This window comes from Vicugna pacos, chromosome 12 (genome assembly GCF_048564905.1).
Source record: "Vicugna pacos chromosome 12, VicPac4, whole genome shotgun sequence".
Classification (NCBI taxonomy): Eukaryota; Metazoa; Chordata; class Mammalia; order Artiodactyla; family Camelidae; genus Vicugna; species Vicugna pacos.
The window spans coordinates 52,886,914-52,902,736 of record NC_132998.1 but is presented as its reverse complement, the minus strand read 5'-3'; the positions used below and the strand labels follow the sequence as shown (position 1 = coordinate 52,902,736).

The following is a 15,823-nucleotide window of genomic DNA, read 5'->3' as shown; positions in this document are numbered from 1 at the left end:
ACAATATTACATCTCTTCAGGTGATGTGATTCTGCTGAACACACGCAAACCATGTAATTTATGAGGGTCTGTGACAAGCGATCTGAAGACATAAACATGGACTGTTTGCATAATGATATGCTAGGAGTCTGTCAAGGAAAACCACATAATGATGGCACTTCCAGATCATTATCGCTCAAGTGATGACAATATTACATTTTGAAATGGTCATCTCCACTGGTGAGAGGCAGACTAAAATTAAACCCATCACACTGTTGACTTCAGGCTTTCCCCCACAGATAACGGTCTCTCTCCAAACAGAAAAAAAAAAAAAAATGCATGCCTTACTCAATGTTTAGTATTAAGAGTAGTTTATTGGCAGTAGGAAACAAAGTCAACATGGCTGCATTAAAAATGTGTATCTGAGCAGAACATCTAGTGTTTGCTGAGTGTAGTTTTTTTTTTAACTTTATTTGTCTCTTGAGGATTAAATCCTTTAGGAATTTAAGGATATCCATGGCAGCATCCTTTTGAAGAACCTCTGGAAATGGGAGAGGTTACACCCTTCCCAAAGGCATCTGCCTTTTATTGGGAGAGAGATTCCAGGTAGACAGCATATTCAAAAAGTCTTTCTTAGTAAAAGAGAGACGAGTATTTAAAATTCTTAATACATCATTTGCTACAAATTTGTTTTTCCCTTTGAAAGTAAAGTGATTCACAATGTAGAAATTCAGTGGATAGAGTCCTGGAGCAGAAATCACCTCTATAGTAGAGTAAATACATTTATACCCAATGACAACCATTGTGCTCTGTAATTGATGGATAGGAGGTACTGATAAATACACATTTGCTAGGTAATATTTTCAAGACACATTTCCATATAAAATAGTTACTGCTTTTGATTTTTTTTTCCAAAAACAGGGACTTATTTTTAAAAAAAATCCATTATCAATCACTTGCAACTTTAGCGGCAAGATTCTGGTAACTGAGAAAGGAATTAGCACTTAAAACAGGAACAGTTTAACAGCTGACAGTCCATTCACAAGACAGATTTTGCAAACATTAAAGCATCTAAACACACAATAATAATTTCTTCAGCAGCTCTTCCCGTCATCATCTGATGACATATATCACTATTTCATATATATATTCTGTGAAGCAGATAGTCAATACAGACAAAACAAAATCCTCCTTCGCTGTGTCATACCTCCATCAGCACAGGACCTTCAGAACAACTTAGGGGATGCTTACAAATGCATTCCTATACACAAGAGGCTGGCAATCTTTAATGCGTTGCCACCTTCCACAATCCATGCCCCAGCTTGACGTCCCGGCGTCTCTTTCCTTCCATTGCAGGAAGCTCCCTCCAGAAGCCTCAGGTGGGTAATCAATTAATCACCCCGAGAGATCGACGGTTTGGTATGTCTTCAGAGAATCACTGGACCGTTTCTGCTGAAAGTCTGCTTTCGTACAGGCACAGGGCATGATGCACAAATTCATACTGCTCACTGGTTTGGACCATTCCACCCCTGCAAGGGAGAGATGATGCAACAGCTTATTGTTAGCGTCCTGCATTCCTAAGTAACACAGAGACCTCGCCCAAGCGCAGGTGTTTTGCCAAAGGCACAACAGCTGACCTGGTGATTCTTTTGTTACTCCTCTTACCTACGTCCAAACGACCCAACAGGTGAACTCAATCGGCTAACGTAATAAAAGGATTAACACAAGGCCGGGCATATGCTAGGCATTTGATTAATTTTACCAACATACCATGACCGGGGAGGCAGTACAGCCTCATGGTTAAGTCTTGGACTTTGGAACTAGCCAGGCTGCCCAAGTTCAGATCCCTGGGATGCCAGTTCTTAGTGGGTGACTAAAATCCCTTGTGCTTCAGTTTCCTCGTCTGTTAAAGTGGGAGCACCTATTTTGTAGGACTGTTGTAAGGGTTAAATAAATTCACGTGTCTGGAGTGTTAGTATCACTTCTCTGATGCCTTATCATTCATCTTACATCATCCTGATTTACGCACTTGCGTTAACGTTGAAGCGGATCTACCAAAAAAACTCAACTGCGAAATGTTGCTTTTTCTGCAAGTAAAAAGAACTACCTTCGTGTGATCTATTTGAGTATGTTTTGTGGAACCAACGTTAGCCTTTGGGTGCGGCGTGCTGGGGATCTAAACACAATAGCAGGTGGGCCCTTAAATTACTTGGGAAAAAGGGAACTGGTTCTTGCCCTTTCTCCTTTGTAATTATAATTATCGTCACTAGTTATTCAGGGTACCTCTTGTTGTGGATTAGTAGAAGGTGGCCAACTTCATGAGAAATAATAATAATAATAATAATAATAATAATAATAATAATAAATACTCGTTATACTTTTATATATAAAATAGCTGTTTCACCTTTTGTTCTTCTACTTTGCAAAGCTAGGATAAATGTTACCGCTCACTGAATAACTGCATCGCTGTTAGTAACTATTTGAAGTCTTGGAAAGTTTCCATAACTCTGCAATCTTACAACCAATGTTGAACTTATGTTTTAACGAATTCTTCCTAGTGGCTGTTGCTACCATTCACAACAATTATTTTTAGGCCATTTGAGCACTTCAGCTTCAAACACTGAGATATAGGGCCTCACTGTAATGTGATTGCTAAGTCATGGTAATAACTAAAACTGGGCTTGCATCTATGTTTACTTGTTAATCTCCGTAGATACAAGCTTGCAAGATATTAAAGCAGTAAGAGTTCACCCTTCTAAACAGCGATGTTAAGTTTGTAGCACTTCATCCTTCTAAATTACACTCGGCAGATTGACATGATGCCAAAATGATGCACCTGGCAAGAAATAAAGAGGTAAATACACGGTTTTGGGTGACTGCAACTTATTGACAGAAACACTTCATTGGTCCTTTTCCCTAGAACTGCACATAAGTGTTCCTGGATCGTAAGTCGACTAGAGGAACGGCCAGCTGAGGACGTGTTAACGTTTCCTCTTCTTCGCTGGATGATGACATCTGGGCACACCTGAAAACAACAGGTGTCCGGAAGGTGCTGGCTTTGACTGTGAAGCTTGGGAAACACAGCCCCATTAATGCTAAGGCAGTTCCAGGGAGCTGAGAGGTTCCTCCCTTCCTCTGGCATCCACACAGCTCACCAGTCCCGCTCCTTGAGCTGACCATCTGCGGAGCCTTATATGTGCTCCATCTCATGGGCTCTGGATCACTGACCTCTCTTGGAGGCAAAATTTTCCTCTTCTTGTATTTTCCAGTGAGCACAAACATTTCTATGTCCATCTGGTGGATGAATGAAGGCTCGGTCTAAGGTTTAATTACCATTTTACCCCACATGGGTCAGCAGTGTATTTTAATGCTTGGAGAATATGAACTATGACATTCTGTTAACTAAGTCAATAATTGTTTCTGCTGGCGAAGGTGGGGAAGATGGGGAAATGAAGGCGTTCGTTGTAGGCTAGCAAAGTTCTTGTGGATCTCAAGGCTTAAGGACGGTATATGAAAAGTTATGCTACTTCCCACTTGTTCTGAAAAATGAAAAGGAAGGAACTGGCGTCAGAGGGATCCTCAGAGATCATTCCAGCTGCCAACAAAATGTTGCCTTTCCAGGAGGGAGCAGTCTACGTGGCAGATGGTCAGCTAGTTTCGTCTGGAATGTTCATGGGCGAGGTACCTTCAGTGGGAGCCTTTGCCAAAGCTTTTGAAGACATCGAATGCATCTGACCCTCTCTATCTTTCACCCTATTGGTCAAACTGAAAGAACCCCAAAAAGGCTTAAGGTTCCTCCTGTAGGCACACGATAGCTCTCTAAAAGCTGGAAAACAATCATCAAAGCGCCATAATCTTTTCTTCTCTAGACTAAACATCCTGTGGCCACTCGATATTTCTATACAGCCTGGTTTCCCTGTCACTCAGCAATCTAGTCTCCCGCCTTCCACAGGCTGTTTTATCAAACACGACCTTCTTAGAGTGTTGTGTCTACAACCGATGAGATCTGGTCAGTGGGAATATTTCTCCCTTGAGCTGCATGAAATAGGCCAACGAGTTTGCATCTGCAGGTGCACTGGGGGGAAAGATCCCACAGTACTCTACCTCGTGCCTGGTGCTCAGCAAGTATTTTAGGCTATGGAGTGAAGGTTTGTGCTAATGAAGACGTCTGCGGGAGTTTTTTGGAATGTGAAAATTACAGTTCCCTCCCATCCTGTGCTTTTGGTATTGAGTTTTTCAAACTAAATACAGAGTTTTCCGTTTGTTCTTACTTCAACCTGTTGATCTCATCATTATTTCTGACATCATGATTTCTATCATGCAGCATATTAGCCTTCTATTTCTCACTCCCCAGTGTGTGTCCTCCAGATATCCAACAAGCATGCCTTGTGTCTTTTCATCTGTCATTTATAAAGGAACAGAAAAAAGACAGGGCTAAGACGGGTCTTTACTGTAAGTGCTTTGATATCATGTGACGTACCGTCCAAGCCAATTCCAAAACTATTTCTAACTAGGTGGTAGGCCCTTTGAGAGCAGGCGTGATATCACAGTCTTCTCATATTTGCAAAAGTGAAAAGCACTTAATAGTCCCAAGTAAATAACTGTCAAGTAGGTTACCCAGGCTATGCTGTTCTCACGTTATATGAAAACAAAGAAACTTCAGGCTAAAAGAAGGCAAAGAGCATTCCAGAATGCATTCACTGGAGGCTGGCTCAAATTCAGGAACTCATTACAATCATCTTTCAGAATATTTAATAAATGTCCAATTGCATATATTGGTATGTCGAATTCTCTGTTAATTTTTCTAAGAAATTAAATTCCAGGATTACCCTGCAGATTTTACTCTGTTACAGGACACATACAGTCTTTCTACAGGCTGGTCGTAGTAAAAAATACTCAAGAAGCTAATACAGTGCCTATGTACAAAATACATTTATAGAATAAATGAACAATGTTAGATTAATAATGGAACCCTCAAGAGAGCCCTGTGCTACTTCAGCCTTCAGGAGAGCTCTGACTTGGACTGCTGGTACCTTTCAGGTCAGACAGGGCTCCACGGACCTGCGGAGGTCTGGATCTGTATCACTGACGTCATGTTCCTAATGCAAGCTGGTCTTCGAAGGTAAGACGTAGGGACACTCTTTTTATTACTTTAAACGGCATCCTTCAACTCCCTTGTAAAGAGCAGGCACTAAATAATCCTTGACCTCCAACAGATCATAGCTTAAACTCAACCAAGGTTAAGATTTTAAGGATTTCCAGGGCGATCATGTTGACGCTTCAGTGGAGTAAGGCTGTCATCAGTTAGGCAGCATGCAGACATCACCACTGCTACCTAGTGTATTGTTTTAAAGCATGATCTCGCCTTGGAGAATCCTCTTTGGATACAAATCTTTTCCCAAGGGATGTAACGCATTAAGCCACAATACCTCCGGCCAAGTAGGAATTAGATGATCAAAAAAGAGTAAGGTCATGTAAAAACAGGGCAAAGGAACTCAGTTAGCTATGAGAGTCACTGTCAGTTTGAACAGACTTGGAACGCCAGGGTGCCAGGTTCATTACCAGTTAGGGGCCGACATGTGTTAAGAGGTAAAAAGACACCAACACCGTTGTCAAAACAATTCCTGTCTCCACTACTGACCAGCTGCTTTACCCTTACTACAAAATTTTTGTTGTGCTCAGTTTTCTCATCTGCAGAATAATGAGGTAATAAAATAATAGTGTCTACCCCGTAACACTGCTGGGAGAAATAATTAGGGCGATCCATTTAAAATGTTTAGCCCATAGCCAAGCACCTGCAGATACAACATTGTTAGCTATATTTATTGTTATAGTTACTCTTTGGTGCTATCTGGTCAAAGAGGACTGGTTGGAAGGTTCTGGAATGAGTCCTCTAAGGGTCTTGGAGAACTAACAGCACACGGGGCAGAGAACTACTCTGTCTTACAGCTCAGGTCCAGCAAGCCTGGGTGGAAAGACTCAAATATGTTTCTAAATATTGGCCAGTCTGGAGGTCACCTACAGCGGAGGCAGATGACGTAGTGGGAAGAAGTGGGCTTGAAGTCAAGTCTGAATCCTTGCTTTTGAACCTAACAGCCGCAGCACTCTGAACAAAGTACTGGGTCCTTCCCAGCTGGGTTTTCCTCCCTTATAAAGCGGCATGAATGACAAACCTCACAAGACTGCGAGGACTAGATGGCTCAGGGCGTATCAGCGTCTAGCCAAAGGCTAGTCACAGGATTCCCGGGAGCCCAGGGTCCTACAGCGGTGCCTGAGAAGCAAATAGTATTTACCTAATAAGGTTTCAGGTTTTGCCAGGTCTAAATGGGATAATCCACGAAATGCTTATTAGCACAGTGGCTGCCACTCAGTGAGTACTAACTAAATGCTGTGAAACCTGTTTCTTCCTCTTTTGGTAAATGATTAGTTAACACGATGCCTTCGGGTGATCCTGCATCTGGTTTGCTTGGGACAGTCCTGGTTTACTCCTGTTGCCCTGGTGTTATTATTAATAAGGCCCCCTTTTACTCTCAGAAGTGCCTTGGTTTGGATGTTAAATTATTTATGCATCTTAATTATGCTCCATTTCATGCTTGGGAAGAAAGTCACTTCTCACACCGCAAAAATGGTGTTGGCTGCAAGGCTCTGATTTCTTTGTGGCCGTGGAGTATGAACAGTGCGTTTGGCCAGGCCAGAATGGATTCAGATATCCTGCCCTTAGCCACGCCAAACACAAAAAGCAGTGTCATCTCCCTCTCCATGCAGAGAGGCACGTAGCTGTGTCAGCGGAGGGTAAACGCAGGTTAGGAGGGAAAAAAACATAGTTTTTTCCCCTTTGCTACTGGGAGAGTGTGTTGAAAAAAAAAAAACAAACCCTCCAGATGCCCAGGAGAGAGATTTGGTTTTTAACATGTTAAAATTGTGACCTTTTGTGACTATTAACTCACACATACAAAGAGCAACAAGCCTTTCCTGCCGCACCGCCCAGCGCGTATCCGGTCTAATCAGTAGACAGAAGAAATTCTGCAGCGGTGACTCACTTCTGGGCTAACAATGGAACCTACGCTCCTTGGCTTTTTATTATTTTCGAATCTGGAATTCTTTTGGTAAAGTTTGGTACAGTAAATTTAGAACAAAAGACGTGGACGTTAATGTTCCTCTTGGGCAAAGCTCTGATAACTTGGGCGTGAGTCAAACAAGGCTAACATCTGCTGCTGAACTCGGGGTGTCTCGGACGGACGTTGTCCTCACCTCTTTATACGCATGTCATTTCAAGGAGGGAGAATGCAGACGTAAACATTTGGACTGATTCTGACCAGGTATTCTGAATATAGACATTTTCTCTACAAGGTATTTGTAGAACATCAAAGCCAACACAAATCAAATGATAATTCAATGGTAATTCATTGTCCTAGCAGCTCTTGAGTTCCATTTTTTCCCCCCTGAAACTAGCCAATTTTCTTCTGAACACACAAGTTAACACGCAATTGACTGCAAGCTGAGAAGGGAAAGGTTGTCCTGGCAACCACTTGGAAGATTCAGTCGGCATCATCTGTTTTACAAGAGGATGCCTTGGTGGGGTCTCGGGAACTGTGATGTCACGTAAATCTCTATCAGTTTCTGGGCTTTATCTTCAAGTGTTCTTACAATAAGTGAACCAAAATGCTCAATTCCTGATCTTCAAAGGAGATCTCTGAAATTCACTTATTAAGGGAATCTCTGTGATTAGCTGGGAACACAGAAGGGTATGGATAAATGTAAGCATGGGGTTGATAAAAAATGACAGCAAGAGGTGGAAATTTTAGCTTTGGAATTATTTTAAGCCAGTTTTGGAAACAAAGAATATTCTGGGGACGCATGCTACCCTGGGAAACTGATGGCACATATACTAGTCCTCTTAGGTTTCTATAGTTAAAAAACCATCAAACTAAAGTGATTAATCAAAACATTTAAACAATGATATGACACACACTGGAAGCATTTTTCTATCCTGTCTGGGAAGCCACAAAAAGGTCTTTGGATGTTACTCCAATTTAAGGCCTCCAAGGTAAGGATGTGTGAAGCCAACTGAAGATTTCACCACTGACTCTCAAAAGGGAAGATTGGACAGTTTATTTCCTGTTTCTGGGGAAGGAAAAAAAAGGGGGGGGGTGGGAGGGAAAGAAGAGGGGGAAAAAAAGGCTTTGGGATCACAAATTATTTTATGTGTTTCACTTTCCAAATGGTTTTCAAGTTCTTCCAGGGTCCAGAGGTGCCAAGTAGGATCAGAAGAAATACAAGGAGGAAAAAGCTGCCTGAGGTCAACCTACAATGGAACACATTCCTTTTCTCCCTGCCTAGGTGGCTTCTGATGGTCACATATTGCTCCTCAGTCATTCTCCAAATGCACGTGAGGCAGTCGCTGAGTACCCTGGGCCATTTCATTGCTACGGATTATTTTTATTATTTTTAAAGAGACAGGAGCATCTCTCACACTCCTTGTGTAAATGACCTTCATCCCTCTCTCACGCCATGGACACGTGGTGTACTCAAGTCTAAGTGAATCTCTTGTAGCCGGCTCTAACTGTAGTGAAGGCTAGTTGGTTCAACTATAATAGCAACTGGAATTCTTAATTAGGTGGTACTATAATCCCAACAATTTAGTGATTTTTTAAGATTAGAAGATTTAAACAAGATAGGGAGGGGCTTTCTAAATAATAAAGCAGGACTAGTTTATAAGCCTTATGGGATTCAAAATACAACCATCAGATTGAGGTCCATGAAATATTTTACTCTTAAGAAGGGGTCCTCAGACCAGAAGAGGTTGGGGACCATTGATACGCATCATTTCTCTTTCTACATATGTAGACAGAGAAGCCTGGAGTGACAAGTGGCCACACAAGAAATTAGGGGCAGAGCCAGGATGAGCACCAAACTCCTTGTCAACTGCTCCAGCAGTTTGGCATCTCATTCTCTAGTGGTTGCCTGCTGACCAGTCCCACCAGCCAGTGCCCCGTCCAGTTGCTGCTACTGACTCCGTCTTTTAATGCAAAATGAATACCATGGCAATGAAGGAATGACCCACGACGGTACTTCTAAATAAAACACCTGTTGGTGCCTCGTACTGAATCTGAACTCCTCCTTGGAAACAAAAGAAATCCTACTTTAGTTCAAAATATGCTCAGAAGTATTATTAATAGGAGAATTACAGACTCATGAATCTGCAGTGAGAACTGCAGCATCTATTAATAGAAGTTGCCCTAAAGCCAATAAAAATAATGTCTTGCCAGGGAATGAGGAATCCACACCAAATGGCTTTGTCGTGGTTGTTACGCTGGTTGTCAGTGTAACACAGTCATCTCTAAACCAGACCAACTGAATTTAGTGCTAAAATGCAGACCTGTGATCTGAGTGCCAACTGCCTGTTTTTTGTTATGTTGAATAACAATGATCAGGCATCGTAATTTTTTTCTCTTTCCTTTCTCTCTTTCTCTTTCTTTCTAAGAAAGATGCAGTGTGCACCTTTGGATCCCTAGTGGGTAGAGGCCACTGTTAAAGAGGATATGAAAGGATAGGAAAAATCTTGTGGAGCCTGGACTCTGCAGAGTACAAATAATCAGCTCTCTGATACATCGGCTCTGTCTTCTGTCGCCCTCACTGTTTTCAGTTGGATGCTTCCAATCCAGTCAGCCCCCACCCCTTCCTTTCCCCCTTTTAATGGTCTCCACCCAGGCTCAAACGCCTATGTCTTCTCTTCACCACCAAACTTCTTGAAAGGACCAGTTCATATGTATTGATTTACAACTTCTTTCCCTCCCATTTAGACAGTTTTTATGAAACGTTTTATGTGGTTAAATAAATGTGAAAGAGTGCTTAAAGGGAGTGAAATGGACCTCCACGCTGGGGGAGCCTTCAGATCTTTCATGCTTTAATACCTAATATGACCACCCAAGTGGAGTCGGGTCCTAAGAAATACAGCATATAGCTTTTTCTCCAACTTAATTGAGAAGCATTGATTGAGTGATTGAATGCCTGGGTCCAGTCTAAGAGAGTCTGACACCCAACAGGCTCTCATAGTTTAATTAATCATTAAATTGTGGCCTGAGAAACACAACCTGGAAAAGTCTGTAAAGGAATTCTGCCAGACCCAGGGGCCTGGTGCACGTTTAGTAGTAGGTGTTTAGTAAATGTTTGTTGAATGAATGAACGAACGTATGCATGATTCAGGAACACTATTCTGAGCAGAGATCTCAGTACCTGTTTCACAGGACACAGGAGTCAGGCCCATCTACAAATGCCCATCCTAAAACACCTCCCCACAGGGTCAGCTGCATGGGCTTGTGACACGCTCAGTCATACCAGCCCCCTCCCCCTGTGCTGAGAAGGACCGTGTACTTGGGTTAATGTTCTGCTCTCACTGTCTTGAAAGAGTTATTATTTTTTTTAAATTGAAGTACGGTCAGTTACAATGTGTCAATTTCTGGTGCACAGCCCAATGTCCCAGTCATGCATATACGTACATCTATCCGTTTTCATTTTTTTTTATTAAAGGTTATCCAAGCTATTGTTCCTTGTGCTATACAGAAAAAAATTCTTTTTTAAAATCTATTTTTATATATAGTAGCTAACTTTTGTAAGTCTCAAACTCCCAAATTTGTCCCTTCCCACCGCCTTTCCCCAGTAACCGTCAGATTGTTTACTATGTCTGTGAGTCTGTTTCCGTTTTGTAGGTGAGTTCATAGTGTCCTTTCTATTTTTTTTTAAGATTCCACATTGGAGTGATACCATATGGTATTATTCTTCCTCTTTGCAAGAGTTAATTTTTTAAAAAGGGGGTCTACAGTCTCCTTTTGCACTGGGCCCTGCAAGTTAGGTAGCTGATCTGCTGAGGCTCTTCCGTTCTCTCTCCATGCCCTTCAGTGCCCAGCGCTGTCCCCCGGACTCCTCCGTGGCAGGGCCTCAGGCGTGCCCCTCTCCTGGAGCCCTCTCCTCAAGTCCCCTTCATCAAAACCCGGCTCTGAATGTCTTCCTAATGTGCGGAGTTACGCTCTCTGTAGCTAGCATACTTGAGCTGGAAAAGGATCGATCACCTTGTTGAGATTACAGTGTTAATAGCCAAGATGTCATCCTCACCTCCCAAGTCTAGGTCAGGGAACTGCAAAAAGGAATGATTCTTTTAGCCAAAGATTGACTCTCTAAAGTACTATTTCAGATATCCTCCGTAGATAGATATTGTGGGATGAGGCAACTTTCCTCCGTCCCTCGAATTACATTCTTAAAGCGACCGCTGACAATATCACTCACTCTGTTTACAAGATAGCCCTCATTCATACTAAACATTGCTTTAAAAATTATGGTGTCATTGCATTTTCTAACTGGCAAAGAATTATCAGAGAGGTATGTTGTTGTCTAGCAATTTTGTATAAAGATATAAAAAAGCCTGTTTACTTTTATCAATGACATTCATACCTTCGAGTTTAAAAACAGAAGTCCTGGATTCCGAAGAGGTCTACTTTGCCAGCCTCTTAGCTGGCTGATATTGGGCGATTGACTTGAATTCTTTGTTTCCTTATTACTATTATTTTTTTTTAAATGAGGCCAAGGAATACCTCTCTTCTTACTCTTGGGTCCATTTTGGGAGTTAAAGGAGACACGTGCTTTGAAGACCACGGTGGGGCGGCCCTGATTAAATAAATCTCTGGTGTCCAACAGCGCATTTTGTAACATCTAAAGACAGATCCAAAATTGAAGGCAAGGATTGGCACAGAGACGAGGGCTGGGGACACTGGGATTTTCTGAGGCCAGTTTTCCCTTTACTGGCACGAGTTAGGGTCATGGTCAGCGGCAGCAGTCACCTACGCACTGGAATTTTAAAAACAAAATATGATAGGAGAAAGACGAAAAACTGAAGCAAGAAGCAAAAAGCATGGATGAAAAGAAGCTGGGTGGGGTAAAGGAACAGAGGAAGGTTTTCCATTTTGCTTGTCGTAATAACTAGGGAAACGCACAGCAGAAGGAAGAGGCGAGAAAAAGAAAATCTATATTAATCCTGCAAAGGAAGGAAGGCAAGGAAGGACTTTTCAAGGAAACTTTCAAGGAGATGATTTGCTTCCAAAACACAGAAGCAGCTGCTCAGGAGAAATCTAGGTAGAAGGCATCCTGAATAACAAAGCAGATAGAGTGACATCGAGACACATTTTGGCAGTAATTCAAATTCAAAGTATAGGGGGTAGGGAACCTCTAGGCAGAGAAGTTGGAGATGTTTTGAAGATCCGATCAGGACTAAAAAGACAAGCCTGGTGGGAAGACCTTGGTGGTGCTGGGAGGCCAAGGCTGAAATTTCTGACCATTTGCTTTAGGAAGGAAGGAGCCGATAGGGGAGGCATTTTGATAACGGTTTTAAAAACGTACTTGTGACTCTCTTTAAAGCTCGAGGACAATCTGGGAGACTTGACAGAGGACTGTGGCTGGGAAGTGGAAACCAAGGTGGAGGTCAGGCCACAAAAGCAGGCGGGGGAGGTGGGAGTGAGAGGGTGGACAGGCAAGATCAAAGAGGAACACCAGCCCCAACAACCAGCAAACCAAGCCCTTGTTTTTCCAGGGTGTTGTTCCAAACTGGGTCAGAGCTGGTGTTGGACACCAGCTTGGCGTCTGTTTAGAACTATATGTCTGGCACTCGTGGCGTTCCGGCACCAGCTAATATGAAAGCAGGGCACATGGTTAAGAACTGGGGTCCCTGAGGGTTTGTGGGGCCCCTACGGGACCCCCGTTTACAGAAGCACCAGGCAGAAGAAATCAAGGTCCCTGCAGGGGCAGCTCCCGGCCAGTGAGTGCTGCCCCTGACCCTCTGACGGAGGACCCCTCACCTCGCTGAAGGGAGGCCCCAGAGCCTGAAGTGAAGTGAGTGGACTCTACCCAGTTGGGGTGGACAGTACTGGATGGACAAGGGGGTTCAGGAGACTCACACGGCAATTGTAAGAAGAGGAGGAGAGATCACTGAAGCTGATCTTCTGATGCACGAAAAGAAAACGTTGTTGGAAGCAGTTACTTGTGGGGCATGGAAAGACAGAAGCCAGGGGTGCGGTAAAGAGAGAAAGGAGCCCAGACTAAGTGTTCAACTTAGGACACCACAGGTGTACTCTTATCACACCGTTCCCGCAACCCCGTGGGATCCATAACATTAGGTCCATTTTACAGATGCGTGTTCAGGTTCTCGCTAGATTTACTGATAACACCCTTGGCTAACCTCGGTTGCATGCTTACGTGCCAGGCCCTTTACAGACGATTTCTCATTCCTTGTAACACCAGTAGGAAGTAGATGCTATTTTTACTTCCATTTTCCAGATGAGAAAACCAAGGCATGGAGAATTCTTGTAACTCGCTGGAGGCCACACCACCAGGAAGTGGTGGGGCCGGGATGCAGACCCACACAATCTGTTTCCAGAGCCCATAATCTCAACCACCATGGTCAACAGCCTCTAATAAGCCAGTCAAAGTTAAGACAAAAACGGGGGGGGGGGGGGAGATAGACGTCCCAAGACTTAGAAATTATTATTTAAAAGGAAACAAGGAATGATAGGGAAGGGGAGGGAAAACGTCACCCAGAAAGGGTCTCTGAAGGTTCAGTTTTTAGAGACAGGAGAAATTTGATTGATAATTTTAATAATAAAGAAGATGATAGCAACAGGGAACATTTACTGAAGGCTTGCTGTGGGCCAGACGCCGTTCTAAGCGCTTTATATATTCTTTCTCATTGAATTTTTAGAACAAAGCTTTTGTTTGTTTCTGAAATTCCAGGACCCAGTACACAGCAGGTGCTCAGTCAATATTTATTGAACCAATCTTAAGAGGTGCCATATACTTTTTTTTTTAAGATTTTTTTTTCCAGTTCTTGTTTGGGGGGAAGGGTAATTAGGTTAATTTATTTATTAGAGGAGGTACCAGGGATTGAACCCAGAACCTCGTGCATGCTACACTTGTGCTCTACCACTGAGCTCTGCCCTCCCCACTATATACTTCTACTTTTAGGAAACTCTGGGTCATAGGGCTAAATTCCAGGAGGCTCAGCTCCTGGGACTCTCTTGTTTTATTACCTCGTAGCATTTATCTCTGTCTGAAAGCATCCTGTTTATTTCTTTGCCATTGGTTAACTCCTCTCTTTCTCTGTTGGCATGTAAGCCCTAGGAGAGCAGAGCCTCATTCACTTTGTTTAATGCTGTACTTGTAGCATCTAGAAGAATGCCTTGGGTTTAGGCGGTGGTTGATAAATATTCTCTGTATGAAAGGAAGAAGAAAACTCATATTCCAGCCTTTCAGGACAACTCTCCTCCCACGATAGCACAGGGAACTGCGGAGCGGGGAGGACCACTGCTCACATGCCCAGACAACATCTTTCTCTCTGTGCCTGATCTCAACAGGCACCTATCTGTTCACTTTCTCCATCACTGACTCAACTGTTCACTTCCCCAGGCTTAGCTGCAGAGCAAGGAAGGGAAGAAATTTTTTGTTTGTTCTGTTTTCAACACATAAACAGAGATCATCACAAAGGTGATCAAACCATCTATAAATAAAAGTGACTCTTTCCCGTCACACTCATTAGGATGGCTGCTATTAAAAAGAAACCCAAATGGGGTGGGAGGGGGATAAGTTAGGAGTTTGGGATTAGCAGATACAAACTACTATATATAAAATAAACAGCAAGGTCCTACTGTAGAGCAGAGGGAACTATATTCAAGCTCTGTAATAAATGTATAATGAAAAAGAATATGAAAAAATAATATATCTATATGTATAACTGAACCACTGTGCTGTACACCAGAAACTAGCACAACATTATAAGTCAATTCTACTTCAATTAAAAAAAAGCCCAAACAGATAACGTTTTGATAAGGGTGTGGGGAAGTTGGAACCCCTGTGCACTGTTGGTGGGACTGTACGTCGTGCAGCTGCTACAGGAAAAAGTGTGGTATTTCTTGAAAAACTAAACATATTATTAACATTTGAGTCAGCGATCTCATTTCTGAGTATATACCCCAAAGAATCTCAAATAGCTATTTGTACATCCATGTTCACAGCAGCATTATTCACAGCAGCGAAGAGGTGGAAGCAACCCAAGTATCCACTGACAGATGAATGGATAAACAAAATGTGGTATAAATATACAATAGAATATTACTCAGCCATAAAAAGGAAGGAAATTCTGACACGTCACAACACAGATGAGACTTGAAGATATTATGTTAAGTGAAATAAGCAAGTAACAGACAGACAAGTATTATATGACTCCAGTTATATGAGGCACCTAGAGTAGTCAAATTCATAGAGTCAGAAAGTGTATGGTGGTTGCCATGAAATGGACATTTGCTGTTAAATGGGCACAGAGTTTTGCAAGATGAAAGGAGTGCTGGAGACTGGCTTCACGACCATGTGAATGGACTTAACCCTACTGAGCTGTACTCTTAAAAATGGTGAAGCTGGTAAATTTTGTTATGTGCATTTTTTTGCAATTAAAAAACGAAGAGTGAAAAAAAAAACCAGACTCTTGGTAGCAGGACATATGCCTCATTTTAAAAGATCAAGATTCGAAAGTGAAGATCCAGTTAGGTCAAGTGAGACCGTACCTCCAGAGGAGCATGGGGGTGAGACTAAGAGGAGCAGCTGCCCCCGTGCACAGCCTGCATGACAGACATGGAGGGGTTAAGTATCAGCTTTTGGTGTTGGGCTCCTGAGAGTCGGTGTTGCAAAGAATATTTTCTTTGATGGCTTTTTAACATAATATCTTCTTAACTGAGCATCTTACAAGATCTCTATAGAGAATTAAGACTTAAGAGCTTGTGGCGTTTACCGAGTCAGGCTGATCAGATCA

General features: G+C 42.6%; 1 protein-coding gene across 1 annotated transcript in view; it reads right to left on the bottom strand.

The window, feature by feature from the left end:
- Positions 1-327: 327 nt before the first annotated feature.
- PTPRR (protein tyrosine phosphatase receptor type R) overlaps positions 328-15,823 on the bottom strand; it is a 226,657-nt gene continuing 211,161 nt past the window's right edge. Inside the window, exon 14 of the mRNA XM_006197827.4 lies at positions 328-1,508. Coding sequence (XP_006197889.1) covers positions 1,415-1,508 — 94 coding nt within the window. The 3' untranslated portion in view covers positions 328-1,414. The remainder of the gene's footprint in view (positions 1,509-15,823) is intronic.